This window comes from Pongo abelii, chromosome 2, assembly GCF_028885655.2.
Source record: "Pongo abelii isolate AG06213 chromosome 2, NHGRI_mPonAbe1-v2.0_pri, whole genome shotgun sequence".
Classification (NCBI taxonomy): Eukaryota; Metazoa; Chordata; class Mammalia; order Primates; family Hominidae; genus Pongo; species Pongo abelii.
In genome coordinates this window covers 29,216,696-29,236,390 of record NC_085928.1, presented here as the reverse complement: position 1 = coordinate 29,236,390, position 19,695 = coordinate 29,216,696, and the positions used below count along the sequence as shown (strand labels likewise).

General features: G+C 37.7%; 1 protein-coding gene across 2 annotated transcripts in view; it reads right to left on the bottom strand.

The window, feature by feature from the left end:
- Positions 1-19,695, bottom strand: part of MORC1 (MORC family CW-type zinc finger 1) — a 175,309-nt gene that overhangs the window by 27,536 nt on the left and 128,078 nt on the right. For both annotated transcript variants that reach the window (XM_024244907.3, XM_054551550.2), the window contains 3 exons: positions 17,915-18,160; positions 17,662-17,733; positions 13,434-13,538 (listed from right to left, as the gene is read on the bottom strand). In XM_024244907.3, coding sequence (XP_024100675.3) covers positions 13,434-13,538; positions 17,662-17,733; positions 17,915-18,160 — 423 coding nt within the window. The remainder of the gene's footprint in view (positions 1-13,433; positions 13,539-17,661; positions 17,734-17,914; positions 18,161-19,695) is intronic.

Genomic DNA, 19,695 nt, shown 5'->3' with positions numbered 1-19,695 from the left:
GTACATGTACAAAATGATAATAGCATAAATCTCAAGGATGATTGCATTATCATAGTCATGTTTACTTATTTGATTTCTTTAAAGGGATTTTTGTATTTCTACTAATATTTGTGCAGATATTTTAAAAATTGATATTACACATCGATGTAACAATGTCTACAACAAATGGGTCAAGTATTTGATTCACCAGCAACAACCATTGAGCCTCTATTGTTTTGAGGAAGCTTAGGGTACCTCTGGTTGCTGCAAAGCAAACAGAGTAAGAGTTCAGCATCCCTGCAATGAAAACTTTGGAGAGTTTGGGGCTGGGGCCTGTAGTCCCAAAGCATAATAGATAAGAAGATGGGGAAAGGGAGTTGACCTGGAATACTGGGGGATGGGATATCTCTTCTTCTGACAGAATCCCAGGCCAGTTGCCTGAAAGGGGCTGCAGAGCCTTAGTGTATTGATTGCTGGAGCCAGGAGGGTTACTGGCACCTGGAGAGAGAGGATGGATATGTGCTGGTGTGCGATTGGGAGGCTGAGAGGGTGGGAGTGGACGGGGGACATTTGAGGGGTGGAGTGCACCATTAATAAGCCAGGTATATCATCACTTTGGGAATCCTGTTAAGATCCATTTTACAAGGCTCACATAAAGCTGACTTACACTTTGGGAATACACCTTAGATGAGAGAGAGAGAGAGAGAGAGAGAGAGAGAATGTGTCTGTTTATGCCTTCAGGGAAAGACACCCAGAATGCTCCCTCTACGTATTTTGTTAAACTGTGAGAAAGTGGAGGAATAGGCAGTTATGAAAGAAAGAAAATGAAGAAAGCAAGCAGAAGGCAAAAGCTCCTGTCTGCTCCTTGTTCTGAAGGCCCCTGAACACACAATGATGCGCATGCAACCATGTTCCCATCTGTTACCTCATGTAAGACAGGGAGCTGTCAGGTTTTTTGAAGTTTGCTCATCGTAGATACATCTCTCATCTTTCATGCCCTCTCTAACCTGCTAAACAAATGTAGTCCAGAGAGGATGTCAACTCTCTTTTTTTCCCCTCCCAGGAAATAAACGAGTATTTTTACTTAGCATTCTGGAAACTGTGCTCTCTAAGGAAGCAGGTTAAATGGGCACATATGTAGCCTAGCAACAAAATAACTGTGTAGCTGTCTATCATTGCCATTTTCCATTTCACCTAAATCAAGAGCAAGAAAAGCCTTATGGATAAGGGAAAAATAAATAAGACTACTTCTAAGCTACTTTTGTCTATTTCAAAAAATTTTTGTACTTAAACTGTAAATAAGTTCCTGCCCCAGGAAATAATCAACATGCATATTTTTAAAGATCATTTTGAAAAAAATCTTGAAAGTGACCTTAAAGTGTATGTTTTATTTACTTCTGATTAACATAAAATTTAAAGTTTTCTTCTGATGCACTGATATATAAGGAAAATCTACATGATATTAAGTGTCTCCAACTTCAGACTAAAGATTTTTCAGACCAGTTTATAAGCAGCATAGACTATTATCAACAACAGCTAATAGGAACCACAAGATAAGCTTATGAGAGGAACTATTTAATGCCTTTTCCTATAAGCGCTTTGTTATAATCCATGATGATTATAACAAAATGTGTTAATTTTCTTTGGTAGCTTTCTTTTATGATGAAATCAGACAAGATGAAAGTATCCAAGGTTAACGAAAATGACAGCACTCCCAGAAGAGAAATTTTGTTGTTGGTGTTATTAATACAGCCTCACGAAATTAATTACGTTTGTATTCTATTGTTTAGTTCTCTGCTTTGAGCTCTGAAGGGCTGTTTTCCCTAGGATCAGATATGCCCTCTTTCCCCAAAAATGTTACTTGTACAAAGCTCTGCCATCTCTATAACATGAAAAATTTTTCTTTTCCTTTGCTGTATTATCTTTATTCTAATGTTTAAAAGATTTTTGGATAAATGATTTAAAGCCTACAGTATTTTCTTTGAAATAACATTGTGTAAATCTGATTTTATAGGATGCTGCCTTCTATTACAATATAGTTGAGGGTCTGAATTTTTTCAAGATGAGACAAGAAAACACACAGCCGTTTTTTCGATTATGTTATTTGTATATTTGATCTTATTTACAAAGGTCTTTCATTTACATTAATTGGTTTCCTTATAGAAATGTTCTTCAGTCACTTAGGCTTAACTGTGTCTCATATTCTGAAGCTGGAGGAAATCTCTTGCCTGAGATTTTTACCTATATCATGAAATAGACAACACCTCATACAAAGTAAATGAGATTATAGCTAAGTCTTAACATAGAGTTTAAGACATCTTAATTAAAATTATGTTAACAATGAGCAGGATGGGATTTGTCAGTTCTCCAAGGGATGTGATGGATCAACATAATACCACATGCTCCATTTTGTAAAGTGTCTACTTAAGAAGATAAATCATAAATAAGTCAGAGGAAAAAAGAACACGCCACAGGCAGCTGTGCAACACCTATTTAATTTCATTGCTGTTAAGGAAACTTAAAAACTGAGTGATATCACTTTATCTGATTTCTTTACTTCTACTCCTTTACCCCTCCACGCCTACTTCAAGCACTTATTATTATGAAGGAGCCATAAGGACTATAAGACCAGTAAATACCTTTCTGCCAACTTCAAAGACCCCTTCTGTTTGCACTCGTCCACAGTTAACATTATGTTCCAGGCCCTCCCCTTCACTCAGTAATTTATTCACTAACATTGGGTTTCTAGTGTGGGCCAGACACTACCACGGTGAAAAGTTCAAAGTCCTGCTGATATGGTTTGGCTGTGTCCCCACCCAAATCTCATCTTGAATTGTAGCTCCCATAATCCCCACCTGTCATGGGAGGGACCTGGTGGGAGGTAATTGAATCATGGGGGCGGGTTTTTCCTGGCTGTTCTTGTCTCATGAGATCTGATGGTTTTATAAAGGGCAGTTCCCCTACACATGCTCTCTTGCCTGCCGCCATGTAAGACATGCCTTCGCTCCTCTGCCTTCCACCATGATTGTGAGGCCTCCCCAGCCATGTGGAATCTCTTTCTTTATAAATTATCCAGTCCCAGGTATTTCTTCATAGCAGTATGAAAATGGACTAATATACTTGCCTTTATGGAACATATTTTCTACATTCAATAAATAAAAATATAAATAATATACTGTCAGGTAATGGAAGTTCTGTGAAGAAAAATAACACAGGTGAGAGAGAGTGATGTAAGTTCCTGCATAATCTGACCCCCCCACCTCTCTGTCGTCATCTCACATCTCCATTTGGCTCTCCAGAAGCTCTTTCACAAATATGCCAGGCACACTCCTCTCATGTCTTTGGCTTGTTGTTTTATAGACTTGTTTGTTCCCCCAGCTTTTTCCTAGTCTTTCCTAAGCATCCACTCAGTGGGGCCATCTGCGGTCACTCTACCTAAAATTGCAACTCCTGTTCATCACATGCAACACAGATACTTCCTATTCCCTTCCCATGCTTTCTTTTTCTCCCTAATACTTGTCATTATCTACCATACACCATATTTACTTATTCATCTTGTCTATTGAATGATCCCCCCACTAGAATGGAAGCTCCACAAAGGCAGGGAGGATTGTCTGTTTTTACCCCTGCTGGATCCCCATTGTTTAGGACAGTAACTGATGCTCAAGACAGTCACAGAATAAAAGAAAGCAGAAAAAAATCAAGTCATGAAAATACATGTGTGCTGCTGACAGTGGTGACGGGGGTAGTGTGGGTAGTGGAGTCCAGGTATATGAACGACAAAGGAAAAGGCTTAGGTTTATGTTTCTCTGTTTCTCTCTCTATCTCTTACCTGTATTATTTTTCTTCACAGAATTTATATGACCTGATATTATATTACATATTTACACTTTTATTTATTTAATATTCCTTAGGGTACTGGAAGCCAACAATGGTCAGGGTGGCTACAGTAGACTAAGAGAAGGAATGAGCAGTGGGGTCTGTAGCCTCAAAAGACATCAGGCCAGGACATTTAGGGCCTTGAGGGCCACAGCAAAGCCACTGAGTTTTGTTCTAAGTATGAGCAGAAGCCGTGGAAGTGTTCTGAGTAGGAGAATGACATAATATGACATATTCTGGATGACATACTCAGATTTTTAGACTGTCTAGGCCAAGAGAAACAGTAAGATGATTTATAGGAGTACTGTTGTAGTCCAGGTAAGAGATGTCAGTGTGTTGGCCAAGGTGGTAGCTATGGAGGTGGTAAAATATGTTCTATGTTTAAAGGTTGATTCAGCAAGATTGGCTGATGGGTTGAGTGCAGGATGAGAAAGAAGGAGAGAAATTCAGGATGATTCCCAGGTTTTGGCCAGAGCAGCAGTGAATGGTGGTATCATTTACTGAGTTAAGGAAGCATGAAGATGTCTCTTGGAATTCTTTCCTCTCTTGATCTTCATAGCCTTCTATGTCTCAACTCTCTCTGGGTAGTTCATCCTTTTTCTGTCTACTCTCAACTTCTCAAGGAACCTATTAAAATTTCTGGAGTTAAGCTGTCACACTTAATCAAACAGTGGCTTCATCGGCATCATCAACCCTAACTTTTCACCTTTGCTCCAGTTATTTCCAACTGATCTCATGACACACGTGAATGTCTTGCTGAAACTTCAAATCCTCAGTCCTATCTTTGACCACTTGGTCAGATTCCCTGTCAATGCTCTTCATTCTATTCACAGTACCGTTTTTGTTCCAGATTGCCATCTCAGAACTGCTTTCATTATTTAGTTTTCCATATTTCTTACCAAGCTGTACTACCTTTCTTTTAAAATTTCTTAAGTTTTTCTTGTCTTTCTATACTACGATTTTCAGGAAGCATCCATCCTATGTGTTTTTGTTGGTCTTTAGTTTCTCCTTTTTACAGTCCAAGCCATTATCCCAATCTGATTAATTTTTTTAAACAAAATATCCATGATTAAATGTTCCTTCTTAAAACCATCCCTAGGCCCTGCATGCTACTATCTCACGCACAAACTCTTTATCTGTCTTTCAAAGCTCTTTTCAATGTGATTCTAAGTTATCCAGACACAATTTTAGTATTTCTTAACAAATATCTCTTGTTATAATCAAAATGTTCTCTTCAGAGTTCCCTAAAATTACCATATACACTCTTGCTTCCACATCTCTGCCATGTAAATGTTCTACCTGGAATGGCTTCTCTCTTCTCTTCGTTTCTTAAAAGTTGTATTCACAACTTTTAAAGACAAATATACATCCTACTCTTTCCAAAACATCTTTTTTGTTATTACTCCAGCACATATTCTTCCTTCCTCTGAATAACTATTAACAGTAAGTTGCATACAGTTTATTTACTCTTACTACTGTTATCAATAGTCAAGCATTTTATCTATATGACCCAGATAAGACTGGACCCTACAGCAGCCTTGGATTCTTACCTTGATCCTTCTAAGCAAAACTCAAAATGTGACTCCATCTCCCAAAAACAAATCCAACTCTATAAAGCTTTGATAAATTTACAGATTTTACTAAAGATTATATTGGAAAATGGAGGAAATGATTACATGTAGCAAAAAATTGTAGCAACTAAATAATTTTAACTTCTTCATCTGCTAACTGCCTCATCTCTCTCTGCACACCTGCAGCTTCTCCAGTTCTGCAGCTCCCGGTATTTTCACTTTTGGCAGTGCTCCTCCCCTCTTCTATCTTCCACATAAGCTCACTCTTTAGCTCTCTCTTTTTTTCCACAAAGAAATTTTACTTTGTCAATTTTCATTCTGCTAGCTCACCCAATAAAGGCTGAATTCGTCTTCTTCAGAATTACAGAAGGTGGCTTTAAAAAATACTTTTTATAATGCAAATAATTATTTTCATTCTATCATGAATATAATTCTCATAACAACCTTGAGAACAGATGGCATTATTACTCACATTTTATATACAAGAAAACAGAATATCAAAATTTGACACAACTGACAAACCTCATGGAGGTCTGAATTTGAGCCTGGGTCAGCCTGTCAGAGTGTACAGCCTGTATCCTTTCCATAACATAATACTACCTCATGGTGTTGTAAAAGTGTCTTCCAATTTTTTTGTTCCTTCAGCATAACAGATACTTGACTTTTTTGGTGTCCCTCAAAAATCTCTAACATAGTATTGTTCAATAAATTTGTTTTGATTAATTGGCTCGTGGTTGCTGGTAGTTCAGACTTTAGCACTTGAATACTTAGATTCCTTCTAAGTCATCCACAAGGTTTTTCCTTAGGTCAGGGACTATATCACACATTGTTTTTGTGTCTCTCTGAACGTTTGCTGGAGAACTGATGAACAGTCCTGTGGAGGATGAGTATAGATGATCTTTCCTTCAAAGCCCTTAGGGCAGCTCTGGTTTGCATCTTGTAAGAGGGCTTCCCGAGAAATGTCTAGTATTATTAGCAATGACCACAGCATTGTACAGATTCATAAAGAGGTGATGGTGGCACCATCAACCAGGAATGGTAGCATCATCAAAGCTGATGAGAAATCACCTGCTTTTGAAATTAAGGCAACTTCAGTAATCTGAAATTATGTTACTGTACTACCAGTGCAGTTTTCTATTTTAAAAAGGCATTCTGTCGGGAGTCCGAAAAATGATGTGTATCTAGGGTGAATGCAGTTGATTTAGGGACTAATTTTGCAAGTTTTTGTTTTTCTTTTTTATCTGCTTTTAGGTTACTTCGTCACCTTTTCAGTCTCATTGTTATGATTCGCTATCATGTAGTACTGACGCCAAACACAGTACTTATAGTTGTTTTTCATTCTTTTTCGCCACCATAAAACATAAACCCAGACACGGTAGCAACTCATCAGCTCTTCTAGATGTTCTCCAGTTTTTATAACATACCATGAAGGCCCTGTTAATGATCTTAGGGATTCAGAGTGCACTGATGTTTTTTCTAAGCTGGAATCTGCCTCTTTTGAAAGCTTCCCCAAAGAGCTGACCAGGTACAACTGGTAAATGACTTGGCTCAGTTCTGAGACAGGAAGATGGTTCCATCTACTCATTGCTATGTATCTTTCTTGAGCCTCAGAAAGTGCTCTGTTCTAGACACCAGAGGATACATGTTTCATAATAAATACAAGGTTTCATTGCCAAACTCTTGAAATACTTTTGTCAGCAGTGTTCTGACCATCACGTGCTTAAAAATGTCTATAGATTGGGAAAATGAAACACATCCCTCTGTCAGTCTGCTCTTGAGGCCAGCTGCAAGCCAAAAGAAGACCTAAATGACCACAGAGACAAAAGGGCCAGTCAGTCAATTAAAAAAATTGTATGGTTCCTGGTTATTAAATAGAAGGTCTATTCGAACCACACCATACATATTCTTCCACACCATACATATTCTAACCACACCATACATATTCTTCCATGTCTTAGCAAATCTGGGTTTGCCTCTGACATTCAGAATAGTAACTGAAAGATTATTATTATAAAATATGAATAAATGACAAACACCAATATTTATGAGAAAGGCATATGTTGCTTCATGTTAGAATTAGAACATTTCTACAATGTCGGTTTGGAGTGTGTGTTCCTCCAAGATGAAAAAAAGCATGTACATGTGTTTTTTAATAAAGTCAGTACTTTTATCGCTCTGTCTTGAGCCTCAGCACATTATTGCTATTCAACTTCTCTAACTGCTGGCATCAGTAATTTTATTCCCCTGGTGTTCCTCAGTTTTGCGGCTCGTTTCAAATTGACCATTTGCTTTCCTGGCCATCTATTGTGGTCTGGCAACCTATTCTTCCCAGTCACCTTTCAGAATAGATCCCCTAGGATGTTTAGTCTGTGTGGTTACTTCTTACCTCTCACCTGGTGATATAATTTGGATGATCTGTTTACTTCTTTGATAGGATGTAAGATAATCTAATCGCATTGTTTCATTTGTACTTTATCGTTTTTATGAAGCATTGTATAGTAACAGCTGATCAGAGTGCATCACTTTTGAGGGGCATGGAAAATACCAGATCCATTCCCAGATCCAGGGTGGTATGGAGTTTGCCTGGAGTAAAGTTGAACTGCCAGTTTATCACACAGCAGTGCACAGGAGTTTGTAACTATATCTAAACAAACCCTTAATTACAGCAGTACCACAGGACACTGTTCTTCCAATAACAGCAGAACTATAGCAACATCTACTCAGACACTGATTCTCCTGACAAAGGCTAGCATACCTATAAAAGGTGTGATTTAAAAATATTCTGCTTCCTTCCTATCTGGGATTAACTGGGACAAATTTGAACTTTACACATGGGTTTGGAAATGCCTGAGACAGAACACAGTTCAGAATACTCACTATTCATTAAAAAACAGGGCAGGACATGTGTTTTGGAGCATGGAAGACAGAAAATAATAAGATTTTCTGGAGGCCAAAGGTAAAGCAACAACAGCTCATGGAAGGGGTTGGTGGTAAAGTTATGACCACAACCGTATTACTAGAGTGATAATCTTGGACAAGAAAAATACTTTCTTTTTTAGAAGCCAGGAATTAGTGGAGACCCCAAGAAGATGAGCCTCATGACTATGACTGGACTCTAGCTTGACTAGAAGGACAAAAGCTGGGTCTTAGAAGAAAAGAACTATTAATACATTGTTTAGGTCAGATTTAGGGTGAATATGGAGGGAAATGGGCTGAAGAGAGCTTAGTCTGGGCAAGGCATGGATGATGGATTGGTCTTTTAAAATTGATTCAAGACACCTGGCTGGAGATGCCCATCTGAAAAACTTTGGAAACACAAGCCAAAATGCTGAATGTTAGCCAGTGTAATATATAGGTGGCCCTTGAAACTCTCATGCCTGAGTAAAGTGTATTTATGTACTTCAACTGACCCAAGTGGAATGGGGTGATTGAATTCATGTAGGGTACAGTTATGAAGGTGGGAGGTAAAGGGAGATGTCATATGGGGAGTGATTACAAAAGGAGGAGCAAAGTCAAACAGCTGGGGCTCACGGTGCCTACTTCCTGGCAGTGTGACCTTTAGCAAGTTTAATTTTCCCCATCTGTAAAATAGGGGTGAAAAGAATACTTGGCTCTCAGGTTATGAAGAGGTGAAGTGAGATGATGGAAGAACAGTACCTGAATCTCATCACGGCCACACAGAAAGAGAAAAGACTGACGCTACCACAATACATATGCCTGTGCACATGTGCGTGTGCGTACACATACACACACACACACACAACTAGAATTTCTGGAGAATTCAGCTTTATAGGGTCAGAGATAATAAATATGAACCACCCTAGTTACCCTAAAATGGTGGAGAGAGCTGTAGCTGTGCTAACAAGATTGTGAAAAATAAGAATTTTGCTGAAATGCAGAGTCCCATACCAAATATCTCCGAAGGTCCAACTGAGAGGCTATCTAGAGCATTTGGAAAAGGATTAAGATTTTTTAAAGAAAAACTCCTCATTATTTTCCTGGCAGTTTTTTAATCTCCAGAAAATGCCTGGAGCTTTAACCAAATCCCAGTTGGAAACTTCTACAGCTCCAAATGATGTGCAAGGTCTTGCCAAGAACATGCTCATTGCATGGACTTTGAAAATGAATGGCTCACACTGGCTAAAAGGCCAAGCACAAATTAATATCAAAAACAAAAAATGCGGCCGGGAGTGGTGGCTCATGCCTGTAATCCCAGCACTCTGGGAGGCCGAGGCAGGTGGATCATGAGTTGAGGAGATGGAGACCATCCTGGCTAACATGGAGAAATCCCGTGTCTACTAAAAATACAGAAAATTAGCAGGGCATGGTGGCGGGTGCCTGTAGTCCCAGCTACTCGGGAGGCTGAGGCAGGAGAATGGCGTGAACCTGGGAGGCAGAGCTTGCAGTGAGCTGAGATTGCGCCACTGCACTCCAGCCTGGGTGACAGAGCGAGACTCCGGCTCAAAAAAAAAAAAAAAAAAAAAAAAATGCTGTGGAAGCAATGCCAACAAAGAATATGAGCAGAAGTAACCAGAGATGGGACAAATGAAGCTCCACACCACATGAATGACCTGGAGCATGTTAAATGGGAGGCATGGTGCAGAACGAAATGCCAGACATTAGAAATGATCAGAAAATAAGGATTGTCCCACTGGGAAAAGAGGAAACAAGAAGAATGTGGTTTTTAAAAATTGCTTCAACAAGGCTGGGCATGGGGCGCATGCCTGTAATCCCACCACTTTGGGAGGCCAAGGTGGGTGGATCACTTGAGGCCAGGAGTATGGGCCAGCCTTGCCAAGATGGAAGAACCTTGTCTCTATTAAAAATACAAAAATTAGCTGGATGTGGTGGTGCATGTAATTCCAGCTACTCGGGAGGCTGAGGCAAGAGAATCGCTTACAGTGAGTGGAGACTGTGCCACTGCACTCCAGCCTGGGCGACACAGGGAGACTCCGTCTCAAAAAAATTTAAAAGGTAAAATAAAAAAATAAAAAATTGCTTCAACAGACCACAGGCCTTAGAATAAAAACAATAAGAAGAGCATTCAATCAAGAATTGAGGGGCTCAGTGGGGGTAGGGAGGGAAGAAGTTAGGTAAATAAATAAAACATAACAGTGAGCCACAGCAGCAAGGTAATTTTGGAGAATGAATGATCAGATGGCTGAAATAATCAGCAATGGTAGGGTTAAATATGAATCTGGAAAGTAACAAATACTTTTTTTTCATTTCACTAGAAATTGCATAACTATTAGTACAAGAACCAGAGTGAGATGTTGCCTGAAACATGGAACAGAGAAAAATAAAGTGCTTTAATATGAAAAAAAAATCCTTTCAAAAGGCAGACTGATAGACATTTATTAATTTTATTAACATAGCAAAAACAAATCTGCCAATCAGAATGGAGTTATTCTCCCAAAAGCATGAAAAAAAGTACAGTTATAGGAGCACAGGCAGGCATAGGGCAAAGGTTCCCTGAGTTAGTGCTCTTTTAGTATTATAGTTGCATTGGTAACATCATCTCTGTCATGTCTCTTGGGGAGGTGGACACAGCAGGCTGTCTTAGCTGGACGCCTTTTAAATATTCAGGCACCTAGCTCACCAGCAACTGTCAGATTATAATTGGCCAGCCCATGCAGATGGGCATAACGGGACAGAATGCATAGCTTAAGTCAATATGTGCCTTCCAGTTGAACTGAAGCTGTATTTATCTTTTAAATGACTAAACTGATATTATGCTATAATACAACAGTTTCATGAATTTGGACAATGTGAAGTCATCCCCATGAGATGAAGTTTCTTTGGTGTGCTGAATATATTTCTTAGTTTCTTATACCTAAAAATAAGACCCTAGGTCCCACATCCAGTAAACTTGCCAAAATAATAAATACCACCTTTAGGGGTCAGCGGAGGGAGTCTTTTGTGGTAGCTAATTATTCTTCCTTAAGTGACAACCTCCTGCACCACCATTAGCACTGAGTGCCTTCCTTCTTGAAATGTAATAGACACAGGGGCACATACACTCACACGTGCACACAGACACATGCTATAATTAGAAGATAATTAGGAAGGAGCACGGGGGATGGGATGATCTTTTTTTAATTTCTAGGTTTAAGAAAGTACAGACAGACAACTTTGAGGAGCAATTATTTCCTACTTGAATTATTGCAACTACAGCCAAACAGAAATTAATGTGCATCTCTGGAGAATACGTGTTTATCCAAGTTAATTAGACACCATGAGTATGAAAACAGACATCCTGCTAGGATCACAGAGACACTAATAACTCATACCACACAGCTACACACAAGTAATATAAGAACTTGAGAACTATTACCTAAAAAGACAATATTTTAAATATAAACATCATCTCTAATTCCTGAAAAGGCACCTGCCAAAAGCTCTGTGCAAAGCTGAGAGAGGTGACAAAGTAAGGGCTCCATGAAAAACTCACACAGACTTTGAAACTTCTGAAAAGCAAGTGGTGAACAGTAATATTCACAGGTACAATTATATTACATTTTGCTTTGAAGAGGTCAAGAGAGGCGGCATTATTTATAACACCAGTTGCAGTTTTGTCTTTCTTTCTAGCCTCTGATTAAATTTTGACCCTTTTCCTTTCAAAAATACTTTGGTGTTTACTTTTCATTTAGTTGTTCTTTATTGTTAATAGTGAGGCTATTTCTGTTCCCATTCACAAATTATGTCTGCACCTTTTTAACATCCCTTCAAAGGGCTACTTCAAATGATTACAATTTATGGATGAAATCATATGATGTCTGGGAATAATGGGGGCAGGGAGGGGATATGGATGAAACAAGGCTGGCCATGAGTTGATAACTACTGGAGCTGGGAAATGGGCACACAGGAGTTGGTTGCACTATGTTTAAAATTTTCCAAAATCAAAAAATTTTTAAATAAAACCTTCATTATAGTTATATCATGCACCTTGTGACAATAATTTTCTAGTGAAGGACATTATCATAAGTCAAGCTAAAGTCAGAAGAAATGATATGTCCCTCACTGGCACAAGTGCAATTTAAACCTAATCCACAAATCTATATAGCATTTTGAGGGATCTTACCCTAAAGACATGTCCAAAGAGGCCAGGTCCTTTTCTAAATACTCTCACTTATCATGTCAATAATAGAACCATCCAGGCTACTGTAGTTACTCTTACGCGGGTTAAAGTTTAGCTATAAGCTTCTTGGCAATCAAGGTAAAAATGAAACTATAATTAGTAACAAAATTTATATTCAGATAAAAGAAAATACCAAATAGATTTTTTCCCTGACATTAAATTCTAATGTGTAAATTACTTTTAGTGAGTTTTTTAACAGAAAGGACACTATATAACATAATGAACACCATGGCTTCACAGATGAAGCATTTCTCATATAGTCAGTCCTTGAATCATTTCTTCCTAAACACCAAGGGCTTTTTACACTTGGTTCAGTGAAGGCAAAGCAACTCAATTCTACAGGAGCCCAGATATGTACTCTTTGATATCAACTATCAAGTTAGAAATACGAACATATTATTTAAAGGAGAAAATGGGGAGCATGCCCATAATCCTTGAATACACTTTTCTCTGCCTAATTTAAGTCAATTCAGAATTAAACCTTCTGGTGAGAGTCCAAATTACAAATTACAGAAAGGTTCCTATTCTTCGGATTTGGGAATGAGTTTTCACAATGACCTTCAAATTATATATATAACTTTTGTATATTTTTGCATATTTACATATATATTAAGGCTTTCTTATCCAGATAACTAAAACAGAAAGGGGCCGTGGACTAGGGGTGGAGATGTGTAAGTTCCAGTTGTATCCCTACTAGTTTATGTAGCCTTGAGCAAGTAACTTAAACTTTTCTGAGTCTTATTTCTTCATCTCAAAACTAGGTTATCCAACTAAATGTTTCCATTACTTTGAGACACTAACAGATCCCTCTAATCTTTGTGAATATGAAAATCTCAAGGTGTCATTTAGTGTGTAGTTTATCTCACCAGGATTATATCTGAATCACTCTTGTTGTTCTCATCTTCAATCAATACCTTACATTCCTCTACAAAGTTCAGACTCTGCTTCCTTTTCATGTCCCAAGAAGCGGCCTATAACAAGGAATTAACAAAAAAAAAAATAAGGATTAGTGGCAATCAATGGTACACACTAAACTACCTTCACTCTTCATTCTGCCTCTACTTACTGCAGACTTTCGTAGGATATATAGCGAAAATTCAATTTCCGATCTTTGTGTATGATAAGCACTTGATAAGACTTACTCAGAGCATATCTGCCTTCCTAATTCCATGCTGCTTAGGTTAATATTAAAATTAATTATATTTCCTGCACCTTCTCTGTTAGTGGTAATGCCTAGTGTGTTTATCGGACAGGATATTAGAAATTTACTACAAATAATCCTCGAGTAATCAAATGTTTCAATTACAGTTTAAAACCTGATTAAATTCATTTTTCAAGTGCTTATAAAGAATTTCACAATCTCCTGATTTATCCAGGAGAAAATTGGGTTTTCTAGATTTTCTTAAATATATAATGTTTTCTGGAGTGAAATTAGCTTATCTTTCTTTTTCTTTTTATTTTTTTTGAGATGGAGTTTCGCTCTTTCACCCAGGCTGGAGTGCAGTGGCATGATCTCGGCTCACTGCAACCTCCACCTTCCAGTTTCAAGCAATTATCCTACCTCAGTCTCCAGAACAGCTGAGATTACAGGTGCCCACCACCACGCCTGGGAAATTAGCTTATCTTTCTAAGAGCTGATATGCAATCTGTCGCCATTTCTTCATCTTCCACTTAGCAGTAAATTCATTACTTTTAATGGCAAAAACAGAAATTACTTTTGCAAGAATCTATAATCTGGTTTCTACCCTTTCTACTCCAACAACAAAAATATTCCTGAGATCATCCCTCTTACCTCTAAATCATTAAGTCAACAGACAATTTTTAGGCCTTTGGCCAGTTGAGTTGGCTTCTCAACAGAATTTAGCCTTTGTGACAGTCTCTCTTCAAATCACCCTTTTCCCCCATTTTGGTTTTAATGAAATAATAAATTCCTGGTTTCTTCTCTTACTGCTCTAGCAATTCCTTCACAATCTCTGTGCACCTCTATACTCTCATAGCTAGCCACAAAATGCTAAAATTCCTCAAGCTTCTGTCTAGTCCTTCTTTTCTTCTTACCCATTCAACCTCATTCATCCTTAGGTATGCAAATACCTCACAAGACTGTCTCCTATTTAAACCTCACCTCTGAAATCCAGACTCATGTATATGACTTTTCACTTGGCACATCCTCTTGGAAGTCTCAAATTATGTAAGCTGAAATAATGCTGTTCTCCACAAGCCCAGTCACCTTCTACAATTCCCAATTTCAATTAACGGAATCACTATTCAACCTGGCGAAAGAGCTCAAAATTCTGTAGTCATTCTGCCATTTTCCTCTACATGATCCTCTACATCCAATAAAGACTGCCTCCAGGAAAAGGCAGTGTTACCTCCTCCATCACCATCACCCTAGCCTACACCACTGTGATCTCTCCATCGGAGCATGGTCAAGTCTCCTAACTGCTCTGCCCACATTCGCTTTTGTTAAGCATTATCTGTGAAACAGAAATACCATGTACTGGTTATCAGTTCCAGAGGAGGAGTCTCATAACTTCTGCCCATAGTATCTTGGTTACTGGAGTTGCCAAAGACAACACAATGCAGTCAGGCACTAGACAGAACAATGCTTTACTCACATAGAGAAGAGACAAAGCAAGATCAGCCTCAGAAATGTGTATCAGTCCCCCATGCCCAGCAGCCTCCCCCATCAGCCAATGCTGGGCAATTGGCTACATGCACCCTTCTCATGCTACAGGAGACAGATGTTGTGTTCCCTCCCCAAGGAAGACAGATATAGCAGTGGGGTTGACCAAGGTTTCATGTGACACATACATTTAAGCAGTACAGAAGAGCATACACTGGGCTTGCAACAGAGAAATATATTTCCGCACAAGGCAAAAAACCCAGCATAGGCCATGTGTGCTCTTTATTTCTTGGTAAGAAAGAGTCCCAGGCTCAAGGTCCATTCTTATGCAGCAAAGTGGAGGCTAAAAGGCTATACCCCTGAGACTGTCTTTCCCAACAACTCTACTAACCTTTCTTCTACACTTGGCCAAAGCAATCTTTACTAAAGAAAACTCTGGTCATGTCACTTCCCTGCTTGAAACTCTTCAATGGTTTCCCATTACTTATAGGATAAATGCAAAACCCCTTATGACTGGCCTATAGTACCTGCCCTACTCCTCCACACCACAGTCCATTTCTATCTCTTTTCCCTGCCATAGATTACTTGTCTTTTTAAAGTTCTTTGTATTCACCATATTCCCTCTTTAGCAAATGCTGTTCCCATTGCTTAGAAGTGCTTTTCCTCTCCTTTTACCAATGTAATTACATTTCAATCCTAAAAGGCTAGTTACCATATTTTCTGGGAAGATGTTCCTGTCCTACCAGAGTCAAAAACCCTTATTATAAACAGTCATGCTACTGTGTCATAAAAACTGCCATAGTAGCAGTTGACATTTGTCTCTGTAATTATTGGTTGTCTGTCTCTATCACTAGACTGTAAGTTTGATGGTGGCAAAAACCATATGTGGTTTTATTACCAAATCTCCTGTGACTGGCATACTGAATGGCACATAGTAAAATTATATATATATATATACACACACACACAGACACATCTATGTTTACATTGGTATATGTATACATATATGTGTATATATATCTACATGAAGTGTGGGTATATTGCTTCTTATAGCTTTACATATTATACGTTTATGCACACAAACACACACACAAACACGCATGCATACTGAGTGAGTCCCTGTATTTAATGTCTAAAATGTTTTGCTCTAACACTTGGACACACTCCCAACTTCTCAATGGACTGTATGTTTTTAGAGCATGCAACATATCTATACAATAAACTGACAAATCCTAAATCTTGAAATTGCACAGCTAATGAGTTTTTCTGGAATTCCAAGTTAAAAGAGATATGATTATAAAGTGATAACATGCAGGAGTTCGAACACAGCAAGGGTTGAATATCTGCTGAATATATAAAACTTTACATTCAAGTACAATACATAATTCAAATCAACAAAAAACCTGAAATTCTGTAGGTCGTAAACAGATTCAGCTTGGCTCATATAGTTTCAAGAAAAGATTTGGGCAAAAATTTCAAAATCATAGGAAAATGGACTTGAAGTACTTTAAGAGGATGAGCTACCCAAAAATGGTATTAAGGAAAGGCTGCCTTAGGAGGTAAGGATTTTTACTAAAGATTTTCAGAGAGTCTGTATACCATTTGCCAAAGATATTATAAAGGAATGTGTGAGAGATTTCTATAATGTAACTACTATTCAAAATAATTCCTTTTGACTGCTTGCAGTGAGCTGAGATCATGCCACTGCACTCCAGCCTGGGCGACAGAGCAAGACTCCGTCTCAAAAATGATAATAATAAGAATAAGAATAATTCCTTTTGAAAAGATCATGCATAAAATATCTTGCCTCCCACCATGACTACCCAGTGTCTTACACTGGGCAGAGCTCAGCAGATATTTGCTAATTAAATAAGTTTATGGCTTTCAGAGCCTACAGCAGTTCATTTGAATATTTTCTATGGTGAACAATATCTACTCTTTAAGGTTGAATTTAATTTGTGGACATAGTAAAAGGGCATTAGAAGTCAAATGTGATGGACAAGGTAGATAAACTAGGCAGTAAATTTTGGCTTAAAAAGATATAAAATGAAAGTTATTGAGATGATGTCTATAATCATTCAGCACTACACCTAGCACAGGGTAAATGCCCATTCAATTGTAGGCATTAATATTGTTATAAGCTGAATCTGAGGGCAAATTCTCAAAAAAAAAAGAATTAAATAATGGCAACTCTGTAAGAATGAATGTGTTGTGATTCTTTTCAAAGAAGTAAACTCATTCGGACACATGGAAATTCTAGAGTGATGCATTTGTTAACATGACTCTCAACACTTGCTAATACATTAACATTATATCCCAGTTTTTTCAGAACCTTGATTACAGGGTAAACAATATGTATGATTTAGTTAAGCATTTTTCCTATAAAGCACTGAATGCAAAACTTAAAGATTAAAGGTTTATCCTATATGAATATTTCTCCCTTAAATACAAATTTAAAAGCCTTTTCCCACCTGGGCATTCTTCAGGCACCCTTCAGTTGGTTGAGCTCTCCAGACACTGGTAATATTAGCAATCTGACTTTTCTTTCAAAACAGAGAATACAGAAAAAAAAATCAGAAATTGGGACCTTGTCCAGGAAACACAGATTGCAATGTATATTTTATAATTAAAGTGTCTTAAAATGTGAAAATGAAGCAAAACCTTGACTGAATGCTATTTCCAGAATGAGTGAATTGTTTTGTGAATAAGAAACAATAATAATACCTGGGATCTCTCAGCTAGTTTGACATTTTCTGGCAGAGCTACTGGAATTCTCTGCTGTTGAGAGTTCATTTTCTCCCCCATAGACTTTTTCATAATTTTCGTTTCTGAAATATACTCTACATCAGAGTCTGTCTCTTCTGTGTTTCTTTTCTGTCCTCTATGGCTCACCAAAAGCTCAAAGGATGAAACAGATTCATGCTTCAAGTCATCGCCCAAAAGCCTGATTTTCTGGGTTTTGGTATTTTCCTTAAATAACAAAGAACATGTTTTTATTTTTTGGTAGATAGCCTATTTATAATTAATCACCACTTCTCTCATAACCTCATTATAATAGGTATTTCTTATTACTAATAAAAAGTTTTAAAATCAAAAGCTTAGAAACAACTTTAGCAAATGTATAATGCCACAATGGCTCATTAAGAATTTGATTCATAAATAGCTTCAAAGTTGTACTGGGTCAAGAAATCTGATTTTGAGGAATAAAAAGCCCAGCAACTGAGAACATACTGTGCATTCTGACTTTCTCCCAATAGAGGTTCGCTTGCCTTTGGCTCCCTGCTGCAAACAAGGCTGGTCGTCATCCCTACCCACATTCACATCCTGCTTCCTGCCCCTTGCTAGCTGCTACTGCAGCCAATGAAAGATATATTTGCTAAGAGATCTAGAATACATGTGCCTGCTTGTTAGAGCCTACTCTCTTTTGTAAGAAACCAAAAATAACTATTAGAAGGAGAGGAGTTGAGGGCAGACCACCAAGTGACACTCTATTTATCCTAAGCATATCATTATCCTCCATAGTCTTAGTGTCCACTAGTCAAGTAACCCTCTCCGCAACAGTGCTGAAGTCTCAACGAAACTCTTTAGCTCCCATTTTCCTTCACATAAACCACCAACATTTTGTAAAGTTATGATACAGTTATGTATACTAGTTTGTTCATGGCTAAGTCAAATCTCAAGGCATGAGACAATGTTATTATTACAGAGGACTTACAATGACATGTTACAATCTATTTCCCATGGCAAATTACTTGCAGGTGATTTTTACTGCTCTCCACTCCAGAAGAATCCCTTTCTTCATGTTGCTCTCAGACTCTGGTGATAATTTATTATAAAACGGGTAGGTTCTAAGTCTGGTTCTGCAATTCAGGTATGTGGTGATCTTAGATAAATTACTATAAAAGGAGGGAGTTGGATTATAAGACTATACCAGCTCCAACTTATTACTGGGTTTATTGGTCTCTGATTCCTTGATATAGTAGCAGAAAATGCAAATTTAAAAAACACACACAAACTAAAAAGATAGCATGGAAACAGCTGTTCCAATATTTAAAGTGAATAGTAAAGAAATGCCAAAGATACAAAATACATTATGTATATCAGAAATCTATTTATTTAAGGGTTGTCTGAGTTTATAAATCCCATCGTCTGCCTGTTAAGAAATGTGAATAATTAAAATTATAAAGAGTTCCATATTTTTGTGTGTGACTGATATAATTGAGAAGCTCTAACTAAAGGCTCAAAAATGTTCTTCTCTAAATTTTAAATTCTACATAAGAACAGACACTTGAGGAATATAATGTAACATGACATTTAGCAAACACAAGAAATGATATAAGAACTATATATACAACATATTTCTAGGCAAATTCACATCCGTAGACAAAAAATATATATGTATATATCCCTAGAAAGTACTGGAAAGAAATACATTATTTAAAAAGGTTTTTATGTGCAAGAAGTAAGATAATGGATGATTTAAATTTTGTTTATATTTTATTTTC